This window comes from Ambystoma mexicanum, chromosome 2q (genome assembly GCF_040938575.1).
Source record: "Ambystoma mexicanum isolate Mex_15411 chromosome 2q, UKY_AmexF1_1, whole genome shotgun sequence".
Taxonomy (NCBI): domain Eukaryota; kingdom Metazoa; phylum Chordata; class Amphibia; order Caudata; family Ambystomatidae; genus Ambystoma; species Ambystoma mexicanum.
The window spans coordinates 498,424,495-498,441,226 of NC_090924.1; the positions used below are offsets into that span (position 1 = coordinate 498,424,495).

A 16,732-nucleotide genomic window follows, 5' to 3' on the forward strand; every position below is an offset into this window, starting at 1 on the left:
GTCATTATTGACTAAGAGATGGGAGAGGTTGCAGTTGAATTTATGGGCAAAGATTAATGCAATCAAAATGGTCCTCTTGCCAAAGATTTTATATATTATTCAATCGGTTCCGTTGTTGTTATGTAAGAAGCAGTTAATCCCACTGGAGAAGTTCTTCTCTTCTTTTTTGTGGTGTCCGGGAAAGAGGCCAAGGGTTCCAAAATATATATTGGTACAAAAGGTTGCGGATGGGGGCGGGGGGGAGGGGGGGGAGGGGTTTGGATTCCCTGATTTAACAAAGTCTTTTTGCTAAAAAAAAGCTCATATTACTTTAGGGAACGGAATGCAAAAGAACCACTTTGGGTGCGCATGGAAAGGGACGTTTGTGCGCCATTTGAACTAGGAAATGTATACAGTATGCTAAACTACCAAATAAGAGATTGAAGTTTATTCCGATTGTGGCGACAAGGAAGGTGATCAGGGAATGGTTTAAGGAAAACGATCAGAGTTATGGTTTCAGCCCTGAGGCTTCTATATGGTTTAATGAGGTTATACAGATAGATGTTTGAATTGGATAAGTTGAATAAATAAGGGCGTTCTGAGGCTGGGGGATGTGATGGATGGTGACCGGTTGTTGACTTTTGTGGAATTACAAGATAGATACGGATTGAGGCTGAGGGAGAGGAATAGATACTTGGCTTTGGTTTCTATGTTGAATAGTAGGATGGATATGGCGGATGGTCCTATTGGAAAGAAGCCAGAGATCAGTAAGTTGTTAGAGGGCCAGGAATACTGTGCGAGTACTTACATGCAATTTATGCCTATTGATAAGAAACTACAATTTGCATGGTCTAGATTGAGAGAAATTTGGTCTGAAGAGGTTCAGGATGACATTTCTGAAGTGGATTGGAGGAATGTTCTAAAGGTTACTTTGAACTTGGGACCCGATATGGGTTTACGTTTAATTAGACAAAAAGTTGTAGGGAGGTTGTATTGGACACCGGTTAAGATGTTTAAGCTGGGGTTACAACCTAATGATTTGTGTTGGTGTTGTGATGTTCATAGGGGAACTCTATTGCATTCACTGTGGGATAGTCCAAGAGTGCGGGCGTTTTGGAAGGAGGTAATTGATAGGATTGATTTGATTTTTGGTATTGTTTTGCAGAGATCTGCAGAGAATATAATTTTGCTTTCCAGTAAAAAATAGATGTGGTAGCGCTAGGAGACATTCTTGTTGGATTGAAAGAGCTACAAATGAAAGCGATTAAATTGATACTCAGGATTTGGAAAACAAGGAAAAAGCCAAATGTTGACGATTGGTTGACGGAGTTGCATGATGGCAAGCTATGATAAGGTTTCATTTCATAATAAGGATAAGGAGGAAGATTACATGCAGCTATGGGGTCAGTTTATGGCTCTCTATGATTGATGCGTATGTTGGGTTACTTTGTTAAAGAGGGTATTCAGGGTGAGGTTAATGGGTTTCCTTCCTTTGTTTTCTTCTTTTTCTCTTTTCTTTCTCTGTTTCTTTCTCATCTCTCTCCTTTTAGTTTGTGGTATCGTTTGTTGTCATTTGTGTTTGTGTTGTCTTTGGTATATTCAGATCAATGTGTTGAAGATGTTTCACTACTGGTGTTAATTAGTTGGTATGAACTCTTTATAATGCTTATGTTATTATGTTAATTTTGTTCTTTCTGGTTAATGTGAGACATTGTTACTTTGATGATTTATGTGTTCTATGTGGAATTTAATAAATTGTTTAAAAAAAAAAAGAAGAGATCTGGGAATGTAATCTGACACTAAACAATTGAGTAACAAATGTTTTATTTGAACAATTATTGAACTAAAAATAGTACAAACCTATATAATTTGACTAGTCCAACATGACTGCCTTTTTATTAGTATCTACAAAGACCAACATAGATTGATAACATGATCGTGAAAGAGTTGGTTTTACTTCAGAAGCCTTAGCTGTAAATTTAGCCTGAAGAAGTCCCCAGGTTGGGACGGAACGCGTGGCGCTAACACTACAGCTTTGGAGCCAAGCAACAATTTGTAAGTCCATGCTGACTTGTGTTTCTTTTAATGTTATTTTATTGAATAAAAGGGACATTTTAGCACTATAAATCCTAATCCAAAAGTTCCCAATGATTAAAGGCCACAGCTTCTGGGGACAACTACTTTCCCCTAGGTTTCTCTTCAAGACAATTCAAATTCCTAAGGGCATGAATCTTCCTTAGGGCTCTTTGTTTAGCAAAATATTTGTATACAAAAAACATCTTGGATGCAAGTTCCAACCTTGCAGTTTACCTGGTGTACTCCCTGCTAGGTTCTTTTCCACTTTGTTTTCAGACTTGACTTTGCCTGGTATATTCCCCCATCAGGACTTCTTTATGCAATTTATTTTGCACACTTGACTTTGCCTGGTATACTTTCCTGCCAGGGCTTTTCATGTGATTATATACAATGGCAAACTTGACATTATACAATTGCAAACTTGCTTTCGCCTGGTTTACTTTCCTGCCAGGGCTTTTCATCAGATTTACTTTATACAATTGCAAAACTTGCTTTTCTCTCACATTCCTCTGTAAACCCTTTTTGGGTAATATTGGATTTCATATTCCTAATTCGCGTCATACACTTTTGGCTTGCTTTGGCTTCATTGCTGAAGCGTCCCGGTGTCTGTCGCTCTCTAGGACTCTCAGGTTTCTTGTGGCATCCTTCGGTACCCTCGCGGTAGATGGGAGGCAGCACTCAGATTCTCCCGCACCCCCTTCCATCTCGCGGGCTCCACTGCTTCAACGAACAGCTTCCACGCCCTTCGCAGCTCCCAATTTACTCTGGGCTCTCGCACCGTGTTAGGGTGGCGGTGAGGCAGCTTCCAGGTTCCCGTGGCCACTAGCACGTTTTTCTGTCCTTCCCTCTCGCTACACAGTGAAACGGCCCTCTGCAGTCCTCCATCTCCTGCCTTCTTGTCGAGCCTGCCAGCTCCACATTCGTCTCGACGTCCTCACAGTCCCTCGGTCAACACAGAGAGGGCTCAGCTTTCCCAGGTAGCGCTCTCCCACTTCATGCTGGGTAAAGTTTTTAAATGCCCCGTCACCTATCATACGCTCACAACCACTAGAGCGTATCCAGTCCTTCTCGTCCCTGGTTATCTACATTACTCCATTCAGCCTCCTCGTTCCAGTACTTCTAGATGTACGAGCGTTGTAAGCAGTTTTGCATTTTATGTGTAGAGTATTGGAAGGAGTTACCTGTAGGCATTGCTCCAGATAAGATTTTTTAAACTTTGAGAGTAAATGTGATTTTAAGAGAGTAAAAATGACTTTTCTCCTTTGCAAGAGTAAAATGTATGCGACATCCACCTGACCTGTGAAAAAACTGTATGGAAATCATTACTATGCGGCAGCTTTCCACATTGTGACAGAATACACCTTTCATTATTTCTCCAAGGTCTGGCCATTTGATCTCTCCTGTATAGATTTTAAATGTTAAAAATCACACAAACATAGCCAATTACATAGTAAAGCAAACATTGAATTGTATTGTATGTTTTGGGGTTCGATAGCATTATTGTCTTTTGATGCTTAATTAAAGTCCTCATTTCCTGGAGCTTTTACTACCTACTGGTATGCCAATGTTATGATGCAAAAGTTCAGAGGCAAGGACTCCATGCTAAATTCTATATCTAATCTAATGGTCAAATGGTTATTTATATAGCGGTTTTGGCAAAGCGCTGTACATGCAACATATTTATCACAATTATCACCAAACCAAAGTCGGTACTCCTTTATCGACCTCGAAAGGATGAAAGACACACAACACAGAAGCTGAATGGAAAGAAACCATTCCTTTTATCACAGTGTGCCGTTTCTTTTTTTGAAATGCTTCAGAGAAATACATTCCGTTTCAGAGGTGGCTTGCAATTACATCCATGTATATCAAAATCAAAAGGAGTCTTCGGGTTTCTGTCAAGTAACCTGACCTTTGCACTGCCCTCTTACCTAAACCCGTGTGCAAATGTACAAAGGAAAAGAATAAAGCTGTCGGATTTACAAGATTTTCATGTGTAAAAAGGCCTAGTATGCACTTTATCTGGAGGCCTGCCAATAGGTCTTGTCGATGATTGAAGGGAATCAGCACAATAAGCCATCAAGGCCTGTAGAATAGAGGGGCTCCCCAGAAGGGGGAGACCATGTCTCATCTGATTATGCATTCCCTTGCCCCCCCCCCAATGGTTGCCTCCCCCCAAAAAGGTCCTCCCCCACCCCTATGTAACCCATACATGGTCAGTTTCAGGCAGCAGTTGCCGTCCCTTGATCACATGGGGGAAAAGTTACCCATGGGAAAGAAGGGATGACATCAGATTCATGACATTCCAACTTCATAAAAGCAGGAGGGCTAAAGAGAATGATGTAGAAGTGGCAAAAGAGGGGGTGCAGAAGTATCTTTGCAGAGTTTGTTTTGATCATTACGGTAAATATTTTTTCTGCAAGTTGTGGGTGGAGGTGAAGGCCTTGAGATTTTCAGTGCTGAGCTGCCATCAATTTTTACGACTAGTTCTCATACTGTACCATCACTTTCTGTTGGTTCACCGCAGTAGCTGTCTGCTCGAAAAACATGGACATCCATCAGCTCTGAGTTGCCAACAAATTCAAACTTGATGTTACCAATCTTGTGAAGCTCATCCACAGTTAAGCCACTCTCCTCAAACAACTCCCTGCAAGCACAAAACACAAAGTAAAATGGAAGAACATGACATTTGAAGCAAGTGTTTAACTTTCGAATGTGTAAGATTATAACAATTTTTGACAAAAAGACACCATACACCTTCCAGGACCACAATTTCAAGGAAGGGTGGAAGGTATTCTGACAGCAATTAAAATCATACTTCAGCGAGTGCGGGGGCACCAGAAGTGAGGAGGCTTGCACCATACTATTGACAATGCCTGCTTTATCTTTAATTCTTTAAAAAAGGGATACAGATGTACATTGTACCGTAAACCTATGGACTTTTGATGATCCTGGAAATCAAATGACTATATTACCCAACCACTGAGCAATGTATTCCTCTTGTGGCAGCTGGATAACCGATGAACCACTGTGAGGAGTCAGAAATAAGAGGCAGACACAAAGTTGTGATGTTTTTAACATTCGCCATTTCTATTAAAAATAAAAAGGCGTTTGGATAAAGGTCTACTTGTCCCTTTGCTAATAAGTGTCCCTGCTTATGAAACTAAAACAAGCTGACCTTGTGTCCAAAATATATCTGACCCTCACACTTACATACACAATAAAAAGGTGCAAGGTAAATGTTTCTCTTTCCAACACCACAAAATGTGAACAAATCCAAATGTGTAATTCCAACAAAGCAATCCTTGTGCCGAGGGGTTGATCCCCCTTTGCCTGAACAATTGCAGAAGAACTATTGAAAGTTTTTTGTCCCAAAAATGTTCTGTTCAAGTTAATGAAAATGTATATTTCACAAAATTCTTTCCTCAGGTTGGCAAAGAAAATGTCTATTCCATAGACACTTTGCACAGGATGGCAAATCTGTTTAACTTCAACCACTGCTTCAAATGATAAAGTATCTCTTTCACACAATTGTTCAAAAATATGATTTCCTGGTATATTCTCCTGCCAGGAATTTCTCAACTGAACCTCCTCTAGATATTCTGGTGTACTCCAGGCATCTTTCATTGTATATTTTCCTTTCTTCTACCTTATGGATTCCGGATGTACTCACCTGCCATGAAGCGCCACCAACTGGTTTTCGCAGATCCCCTGGTGTACTCTCCTACCACGTATCACTTTCCTAAAAGGGCTCACTGCCTGATGCTCATCTTTCACCAGGTCTAAAAGGTTTAAAGTTCTGTCCGTCAACTTCTTGCTTAGTGTCTTTCGGCACTGCTTGTTCCAGGTTTCCCCAAATTTGACATCTCACATAAGGAGAATTGTACAACTTTTGCACTTGCCCTTCAATTCTACTTTATTGATAGTCAAAGTAATTCCCCAATTGTTAATTAACCTGTTGGCACATCCTGGGGCGCACAACTCTTCTGGATTGACTCACCGGTGTAACATGCAGCTGCGGCAAAGGGTTTTTGTTAGGGTGGCTTCTCCTGTCAGGTAGAGTCTTTATTGGTTCCTGCGTGGGCTTTTCACCTTCCACCAATGGAATCAATGCCACTCCACAAGACCGCGTCTCCTCTGGTCTGCGGCAAATGTCCCTACAGGGCACCCGCTATGACTTTACCGGAGTTCCTCTCCTCCGGTATGATATACCTCCAAGACGTTGCCTGCAAGTGTTTTCTTCTTCCTGCATGGCGCATCTCTGTAATCTGCCTCTGTTTGCGCTTCCTGCACCGCACTCTCTGCAGATCTCCTCTCCGCCTTGCTTGCTGTGATTTTCAAGTTTAAAATGTCCCGCTGAGCTGATTGTGAACCGGACAACTAGACTGCACTTTGTACTTGGTATTACTTTCATTGCATATTGACTCCTTGCTACTCTCCTTCGTCCCAGTACTTGGGGCTTTCTAAGACTTGGAGTCCAAAAGAATTCTAGACTGTTTTATGCTATATTGTGTCCTGTTTAATTAAAAACCAGCATAAACATTCAATCTTAAATGTGTTTTAGAGGCATTATGTACATCTGAAGAGTAAATAAAGTTATGTTTGGAAAGTTTAACAAGGGGGATTATCAGGGTTTTAACACTGAAGGGTTCTAAATAATGACAGCATGTCATCAGGAACGCTGGAATTAAAGAGTCTTCATCCCGGAATAGAGAAGACTACTGCGTCTCCCGTGTTGGAATCACCACTTCTCCCAGACAGCCATCTCTTTCCATGTGATTCAACCTCAGAATACATCCTCCAGGGTCAGGATTAGGAGCAGCGGTCTTCCCCTGGCCACATGGAAGGAGACTCCAGGCTGGGGATCAGTGATAACCCCACAGGATTCAACAAACCGCCGCCTGCATTAGTTTGTTAAAGAAAGTACATGGTTTCACAGGATTCTGATTCAGTATTTGCAATGCATTTTTTTTACATTTCGGAGTTTCTTAAACAACTTTTAAACCCACTACAAGTCCTTAAACTAAGGGTTTCTTTAAGCAATAGGCACCTTTTCAAAAGGCTGTGCAGCTGGTAATGGGCTAGGATGCGCATAGCTTGTATCTTTCAATTTAGCTTGAGTTTGTCACAAACCTATTGGTTGCCTGCCGCACCCGCCCAAGGTATCAATAAAACAAGAAAACATTGTACTCCCACATTTAAATTGAAAACAAAAAACATAAGGAGAACCCTACTGCTAATGTTTCACAATGAATTAAAAATGCCACTGGAACCTCTGTAGGCAACTTAAGTATAAACGGACGCCTGGAAAAAGGCAGGAAACTAAAGGACTGCATCATCTGTGTCATGTGTACACCAGTCCTCCATGCACCAATGAGTTTGGGTGACGAAAGAGGTCTCCATGCGAGTCGTGGTCCAGCTGAAGGATGACAAAGGAGGAGAAAACAAGTAAAAGAAACAGTGAACCACCCTGCCAAGTAATCGTGCAATGGTCCAGCTGCTACACAAGAAGTAGCGGGTACACAAAAGCAGATTAGAAAAGAAAGCAGGTGTGCAAATTTGCACTGCAAATGAAAAACGCAAGGGTAAAAGGACTCTGTTCTGTTTTCCAAAGAATTGCAGCTCAGTAGGCACGAACCAGCATGAACAGTACTATTATGATAAATCCACCAAAAAAAAATATTTTCAGACTAAATAAAGTGGTGCGAATATTAAAAAGTCAGGACATTACTTTGTCTCTTTCCTCATTTCAATTGATGGCTATGCAGACAAGCTTATTTCTGTGGTGACTTTCACAAAGACTTTTGAATGACGGGTACAACTACCAACCGGTCACTCTCCACCTACAAGGCAGTCTTTCCTTTTCCCCAACTGATATCTGGAATGTTTTTTTTTTTTAACCAACTTTATTTATTCAAAAACATCATGTTCAGGTGCGTTGGCCCAAGATTTCAATGATTTAACCCATAACATTTATCAAGGCCATCTGTTATCTTTGGTTTAGCAATTGTTAGATCCGATTTAAGCATAGGATTAATATTAACTATAACCATTCAACAAACTTTCCCCTAACCCCTTCCCCCCTCCCAGCACCCCAGTGGCATGGACCATACGTTCCGAATAGATGGGTTCTGCATTAAGTCAAAGTTGTCTCGCTTAAATTATTAGTGTTCAGAGCTGAAGGGTTCTCAACAGATTTGGTCTAAAAATAATATGCTTCCCTGTCTCTGACATAGTCAAAGAAGGGGTCCAAGATTGCTCGGAATTTCAAGTACTTGCCCTCTTTCAAGGACCCCACCTTCTCCATAGCCATCACATTCCATGTTTTCACCCACCACCACGCTGTTATCGGTCCTTCTGGGTTTTTCCACGCTTGTGCCAGCGTCATCTTTGCTGCCATTAGAGTAATAAGCGTTGCGTTGTTGCCAGTTGCTGCATATATATCTTCAACCGTTGTGCCCAGAAGTATAACCTTTGTCTCTGCTGGTAGCCGTTTACCTGTAATTTCTTTTATATACCCTAGGATTTCTTTCCAGTAGATAGTCGCTTTAGGACAAGACCACCACATATGAAATAAGTCAACTTTATTTCCGCAATTTCTCCAGCACATAAGTGAAAAATTAGAGTTCATTTTGTGCAATCGCAGGGGAGTTAAATACCACTTAAAGCAGATTGTGTGTGCTGACTCTCTAATGGCCGTGCATCTAGAAGATCCCTGTGTTCTCCTCCAAATTTGAGCCCACTCCTCCTCAGTGATAGGGGCCCCTATATCCCTTGCTTGTGCCCTATCCAACAACTTGTATATTTTGGGGACCACCTTAACCTCATCCCTTTCATGAAGCAGTAATTCCAGTCCTATTGGCGCGCTAGTGGCTGCCTTCTTTATTTCTTTGTGCGTGATCCAATGGCGTACCTGGATATAGGTGTATCTGTCAGCTTCCCCTATCCCAAACTTTTGTTTTCACACTTCAAATTGCAATGGTTTTCTCTCCCGAAAGAAGTCTTTCAAATATAGTATTTGTTCCTGTCCCCAGTTCTTACAGAAGTTAGGCCATCTGCCTGGAGTGAAGTTTTGATTATGGGCCATTGGAGTGAATGGGCCCAGTACCGGGGCAATATTACATTTTTTTTAGTGCTCGGTCCCAGCCTCTCAATGTGATCTTGGTTGCTTCAAGCAGGCCACCCTCTATTTCCCTATCTCCCGCCTTTACCCGTGAAGTACCTGCAGAGGAATCGTCGTCACAGCTTGCTCTATTCCCACCCATCCTTTTGCGTTGTCCCCTCCCCCCCAGGCCAACATTGGTGCCATTTGCTCGGCCAGGGCATATCTCTCCACATCAGGGACCCCCAAACCACCCAAGCATGGAGGACTTTTTAGTATTTCCCGTTGTATTCTAGCTTTTCGTTTGTGCCATATAAAAGGTAGTTAGGTCTTTCTGAAAGGATTTGCAAATCTTGGGGGGGGGGGAGGATCTCTATTGGGAGCAAACTCATCGTATATAATAGGCCTGGTAATAGGGTCATGTCTGGAATGTTTTTAAACATCCAGGCGGCACTTCTGAGACAGATCTCTTCGCCTTTTGCAATTTACTTCCACACACATTAGTTTAGCACTAGATCAAGACGACAAAACAGTACTTCAACAGACTTACAAAGGTACAATGAATCTGCTGTCCAAGTCTACTGAAGCGTCATATAGCAGGGGAAAGCCATTGTCATTTGTTTGCACATTCAAATCTGGATCAAAAAGGTCATATCCACAAACAAAGACAACTAAAACTGACAAAATTGGCTTTGAATGTTACCTCCTGGCAGCCTGTTCTATGGTTTCGCCCTTTTGTACTTTCCCACCAAAGCCATTCCATCTTCCAGCCCCAAATCCACGTTTCTTCATTCCCAAGAGTACTTGCTTGGGTTGTACCACCAGGACTAGTGTAAACAGTTTGGTAGTAAACAAGCTCATTTTCCTTGCTGCAAATTAAAAAAGAAAGAAAATAAAATATGATTATTGAAGGCAGGTTGCAAAACATTTCATTGACTCGAAAGGAGAGCAATGAATCAGTCTTGCTTTACAGAGCTTGTACATAAAAAGCAATACAGTAGCTGAGATGGCATTAGTACATAGCGTGGTATTTGCTCAACCAAAGCGTTAATCTTTTCCAAACTTAACCGAACACCAGAACTGCTGAAAGAAAGCATGTTCACCCTCACAAATTGATGCCGGCAAACAGCAGCAGTCATGTACATGGCACCCTACATATCAAGGACTAAGAAAGCCATGGCTTTGGATTTTGCACACTGAGAAGGGTTCCAGTGTTGCCATCTGAACATAACATTTGCAGTTATTGCTAATATCGCATGCACATTTGCTAGCGTAATTTGTCAGGTACTGTCATTGTCCCATGGTCTTGCATCAAATGGCAGTTATTTCTAACCAGTATGGTCATATGGTCGAGTACCCACACCACTGCCAGGTTTTGCACGCACATGGCCAAGTACTGTCACTATTTACCATCACATATCCAAGTGCCAACACCATTTACCAGCTATTGACATGTTCAAAGCTACTTACATTTTTTGCCAGCCAATGCCATTATATGTTAAGGTTACTAACTGCTAAGTATTGCCATTGTGTGGCCAGCAACTCAAACGATATGCTAAGTATGGCGTCATCGGCCCAGATACACATACCACTGGCCTGTTACAGCAATCGTTTTCCCAGATGCACATATCATTTGCCAGATATTGCCAAATATTAGCATTATATGCTAGGGCATTCCCACCTGCTCCATGTACTCCATTGAGGAGCACAACTGTTGTAGGGTTATAGCTGGTGCTACATGTTAGCACAAAGATAATGTTACATATGTAACTTCCTAAACAGCATAGGACGTCAGGTCTGTTCAACTGGCCACTGCCACTGGCCTTCACTCTTTTGGGCAGAGGCTAACATGACAAAGCGGAAAGACCATTACCCCCAGGACATCTCGGTGTGTAGAGCAGTCACGCACATGTAAATATATAGCTCAGACCCAGTTAAACAAACGTTTCAGAACTAACAGCCTGCTGAGAAACATGGTTTTCTCTGCAGACCTCTACTTTGTATGAGAACATGTTGATTAGTAGTAAAATGGCAACTGTGTTCTTGAGTAACCTACATTTTAATCCAATCCCCCAAGCGATCGCTTGACGGGGGATATTGAAAACAATGATACACATCATATATAGGCGCTTGAACACCTGTTTATTTTTAATATTAGAAAGTTCAAGGTTATGCATAAATAAATGCCCAAAGGGACTAGGGGAAAATACTGAAGAGTGACTTCTAAATGAAACAGTGTTAGGATCGGACAACATTAAGTGAGGTTTTCCCATTATTCGATACCTTAGCAAGTTCAGGTTTTAAATCATAACCCAAGCACCTAGTCTTGAGAGTCTGTGCCCGTCCTGGGGCACCCTAATATACAAATAATATCCAGACGCCAGTATCCAACAACAAGTTCCAAACCGTAATCTTAATGAGTCTTAGCATTCAGGCTACCCTAGATGTAAGCAAATGTCCGAGATCGGATCAACACAAGTTTAACATCTTCTTCAGAAGTGCATCCCTAAAATATCTGAAACAGCTGTCGCCTGGACCTCGGTTTTAGGCTTTGGCAACAGGTTCCCCCTGAACCCCAGTTTCAGGCTCTGCAACAGGTGCCTCCTGAAATTTGGCTTTAATGGTTATTTCTCCCCCCTTATTAAGGGCCCCTTTCAGGCAGTTGCGATTCTCTGACTGACTCTCCGGCCACAGGCCTCAGTACATCCCTAGGAGTTCAGGGTGGTAAACTGTAGCTTTGAAAACCCTGAACTGGTTTAAGAGTGCTAGTGTCTGCTGGCCAGCCTTCCTCTTATAGGGCTCCCAGGGCAAAGCAGCTCTCACCTTTTCTTCCAGCCTCCCTCTCCAGCAGCCTCCCTTTGTATCAAGGGAGCAAGTTTGTCTGCTCCCTCTGTGTCCACTACACTAAATGAACTTTTCAAGCCCCCTTTATACCCATGAAGATGTGGAGCATTTTCCAACGCTGACTGACTGGCTCTTCCCCGTGCTTGTATATTCTATCGAGAGTGGCTATTCCTCTTCAGAGTCCTTCTTCACTACATTATGCGATTAGTTTAGGTCAGGTCAATGATCAGTTCATGGGATAAAGGTTCATATGGAGGGTTTAATTGAAATTTTAAGATTTTAGATACACCCACAGCGTACAGCACCATTTTGGTGTTGCCTAGAGTGAGTTGGGGGATATTCTGTTAGTTTCCCTATCCAAGGAGGTTTGTTGATACAATCCATGCACCACTTTGTTCCCACATGCAGTTTTCTGAGCACTGAAGTTCTGGAATTGAGTGACATGTTCGTTAACCCTGGGAAGAAAGGTACCACCTCTCCCTGGGACCTGTGGGGAGTCAAGCGTACGCAATCCTGTACCGAAAGCATGGGGTAAGCACATCTTCTTCCCCAGTTGGTGGGACGCTCTGCAATGTAGTCCTCTGTAGTGGTCGCTGCGGCTGAATACAAAGGCATGGGCTCAGGAAATAAATGGAGCACCCTTTGTCTAAGGGAGGAGGTGGGAACCAGGATCCAATGAGGAGCTTTCCAATCCCCCTATGCGGCCAAACATGACAATGGCTGAGTTGACCCTATCCCGTGTGTGACCCTATCCCGTGTCTCACTTCCCTCATACAGGAGTGTGTGTGGGAGAGAGTGGTTGAAGGGAGTCGGGGGGGGGGGGGGATCCTCTAACTCATCAGTATTCTTCTTGGAATTAGCTGCCGAATTTGGCATCTTTGAGAAAGTGCCAAATGCCACTTTAGGAGTATATGCAATGAATAAACCATTAATATAACAAGAGCTATTTTCATGTTCTACCGTGGTGAAAATTTGCAGGGTCAGAGCCTTCTTTTAGATTGGCACAGTAGCTTCCAGTTTAGCGCAGCCAACTCTCATTGGTCTAAATCCTACAAAGTTGTTTTTGAGAGCTAGGATACAATAAAGTCATAACTGCTGCTCACTCGTACAGTGAAAGAGGAGATGCCCTCTTATTTACAAACATGAAGAGGATTTAGTTAACCAATATCCTTCAGGCAGTACAATGATTACTTTGGTCCCCCTGCTAGGTTTGACCAAAAAAAAAAAAAACACAAATTGCGTTTCTTTTTCACATGTAGCATTTAACAGTCTTTTAAAAAAGGATACCTTTATTGGTTTCACACACTTTCCTTATATACCTTTGAAGACTGTTTAATGAAGGTGGTTGCACTGAAGGTAGCCATGAGCCTGGTAGGACATAACCACCATTATCATATGTGTTGCACTGCATCAGAGAGGGTATGGCATGTTGAATTTGCAAGGAGGCTGATGAAGCAGACTGGTACAGATCCGGGTGGACAAATGATGCTGACGCAGTGGCTACTTGATACCAGCAGCAAAGTGCTTTTCAGGCTGAGAAATCCTGAGAGGACCATGTGCCCTGACCCTAATGATGGAAAGGCCAAGATGGAACCAAAGCTGCAGGGCTCCAAGCCTTATTGGGAGCCGATAAGTCGCAAGCTCAACCATGTATGGGCAGTGTGTAAAGAACTGTGCAAAACCATTGTCAAATAAAATGAAGTGCCACAGATGAATCCACGTATTTGTGGCACTGCGGCAACTCCAGCAGGATGGAAAGGGGGCAACTAAGATGATGGTTAGCTTACCTTCTTCCCTGTAGGAATTAGGATCCCTGCATGTGAAAGACGCAGATCTTTGTGTCAAAGTTATGTTCAATGCATCTGACCTCCAAAGCAGCATCTAGTTCAGAGTACAGGAGATACAGCTGCAGCCCTCTTGATGAAGCAGCAATGCTTGTGCATTAGAAAGAAGTCCCTTTTCTGCAGAATACTAAAATGAAAAACCTGAGATGGGAGGGGAGGAGGACACCCGGTCAGTCTTCACACAGTTCTGTGGGATATGCTTCTCTTCATTGCACTGTAGAAATTGATAAACTGTGACAAGGGGGAAGAGTAGATGTCATGGAGGGTTGTAGCAACATCTGTAGAGTGTAGGTCCTGGTGTCCTTTTGTGAGGTAGCAGACGGCTCAGAGCAGTTTGTAATTCGGGTGATTTGAAATGAGTCACGTCCCACAGTGCGGAGGGCTCCACCGATGGCAGGAAAGGTCTGAAATTAAAGGTTTTTCAAGCTAGCAAGAGGCTCTAATGGAAACAACCATCTTGCACCCGAGGAAAGCATCCTGCTGAAATGAAGATCACAGCGGGCAAGATCATTCCAGTTCAGCTTCTGTGGACAGGAACACTGCCAGCACTCAAAACGGCAAAGAAGTCGCACATGTGTGGCAACAGAAGGAACAATGGCCAAGCAAACCAATGAAATGGCGCTGTGGGGTGTGCTCAACAGGGACTACATGCATAGAGTAGGGAACGGCAGCTGGGGAGAGGCACACGAACAAGTGAAAGGGCTGAAATCAAAACTAGAACATTGTGGTTTTTGTAAGTTTTATTTAAATGGATTTGCTGCAGCACCGCTGGATTTCTTCCCCTTTCCTCTACTCCAACCTCTCATTAACTCTGGATCGCAGATCTATTACAAAATTAGAATGGAGATAGGATAAGGAGCAAATTAAAACATGGCGCTGTTTTACAAGTGGATATCTTTTGAATTAACGGGATGGCATACTCTGGATCCTTCACAAGGCAAGAGGATTAGAATAATATGATGTGTGTAGTGTGTTATATGTCCACCATATTAATTTCTCTGAATAAAAAGATTTTGATGAATACAAATAAAAAAAGCAGCCAGACCACTTATTGCATGCTTGCTAACGAAAACTGGACTGGAAACAACGACATTTGAAATGCATAAAGGACATGGTGGAAGGAGTGAGTAGCTAAATGGGTCTGAGGACTTTAGAATAAACCGATAGAAAGATTACAGAGATATTGGCTGATAGATGGGAATAATAAGAGACGGAACGTTAAAAATTATAGAAGGGTGGTGAGTATGTATGTTTAGATAGACTGCTAATGGCAACAATGGCTTACTAGAATGAAGTTTTTGTGTCTAGAAGTAGATTGCCTAAACAATGAATTACGTTCATTAGAAACCCAATACAAGGCGACAGGTACAGTCCAAATGAGTTATAGAACAAATAAGCACTCTCAAAAGCAAAGTGCTCATTTTGTGAAAAGTGCAATAAGGTGAACAAATGTCTAATCCATAAAATGAAAGCTAAATCTAGGCGTACCTGTATTCGAACTTTAAATAATACAAGGGGAAAGAGTACAGTACAAAATTATTAAAAATGAGAACCCTCGATTACCCGAGCAGACCATGACATTCTGTTGCATTACAAAGCAAATGCTCCCGTCCCTCAGATGTTTCTCAAACATTGAGACATATTTGAGGAGCCCATTAAATTTGAAGAGGTGCTTCCTTCCATCTTCGTGACCTCTGAATTTAGGGAGCTCACAGGACTACATCTGTGACAGGCACTAAATCTTCTTGGTGTATATAGTGTCGGAATTAGTGTGATCACGTTCCAGGGAGTATTTGAACAATTGAAAGAAACCACAAAGGATGTTGAGTAATTAATTTCCTTTAACCTCAATTGCATCACAGGAAGTGCCTGGCAATGACCTTTAGGATATAATTTGAAGTGTTATCACTGTTGTAGAAAATCTACAATATGAGCACAAAAAAAACAAAATGGTTTCTAAAGCAGTTACCAATCATATTTTAAAAAAGGCACTCCCATGATGCGACACTGGCACAGTTACGATATGGAAATGGCAAACGCAGGAGAACCATCATAGGTGAGGGGCAGCTTCCATTCTTATGCTCGCCTCTCACAAAAGTTATATAGTATTCATTTGTAGGTTACAACCTCCAATGCAAGGTACTACCGTCATATACCAAGTGTGCTTACTCTGCAGATCTACAGCACAACCAGCACCTAAAGGCCTTATTTTAAGAGGTTGGGCATCAGTGTCAGGATGTTCAGGGGGCGAGTAAAACGTTCAGCTAATCATGTTGCCAGAAAGTTTAACATATGCCACAGACTTTCCAACTTACTAAATACAATGCCCATTTCTATATAATACTGTATATTGGAGTACCCTCCTATACACAGTAGTATTAGTGGTCACTGGTACACAATTTAACTAAATTCAAATTATCAAAAGAATGATGAAGATCTAAGGTTCCATCATATGTCTGGAGGTTGTGGACATCCTATCTACGAGACAATCATTCAACTCACTAGCCAGTGGCGAGTGCAAATTCTGCACCCTGTGTTAATGTGCTTGATGCTGAAAAAGCATTTGACCGCGTGGAGTGGTCCTTTTTGATCCAGGTTATGGAGAAGATGGGCATACGGGGGGGGGGGGAATTCCTGACTATGGTGCAGGCTAATTACCGAGATCCATCAGTTAGAATAATGGTAAATGGGTTAGCTTCCAGAAGGGTAATCTTACAGAGGGGGACAAAACAGGGCTGCCCGTTGTCCCCAATCCTTTATGCGATTTACTTAGAACCTTTGCTGCAAGCAAAGAGAAGCAGAGGGGATTCGGGGCATCCCGTTTGGGGGGGGGGGGAGCAGAAGGTTGCAGCTTTTTTTGGATGACATGCTGCTAATGCTGGCGGCG

At 42.3% G+C, this 16,732-nt stretch overlaps 1 protein-coding gene across 1 annotated transcript in view; it reads right to left on the minus strand.

The window, feature by feature from the left end:
* The window catches only part of NUDT1 (nudix hydrolase 1), a 159,991-nt gene that overhangs the window by 92,567 nt on the left and 50,692 nt on the right, over positions 1-16,732 (minus strand). Inside the window, exons 2-3 of the mRNA XM_069647621.1 lie at positions 9,861-10,026; positions 4,557-4,702 (exon numbers count right to left, since the gene is read on the minus strand). Coding sequence (XP_069503722.1) covers positions 4,557-4,702; positions 9,861-10,018 — 304 coding nt within the window. The 5' untranslated portion in view covers positions 10,019-10,026. The remainder of the gene's footprint in view (positions 1-4,556; positions 4,703-9,860; positions 10,027-16,732) is intronic.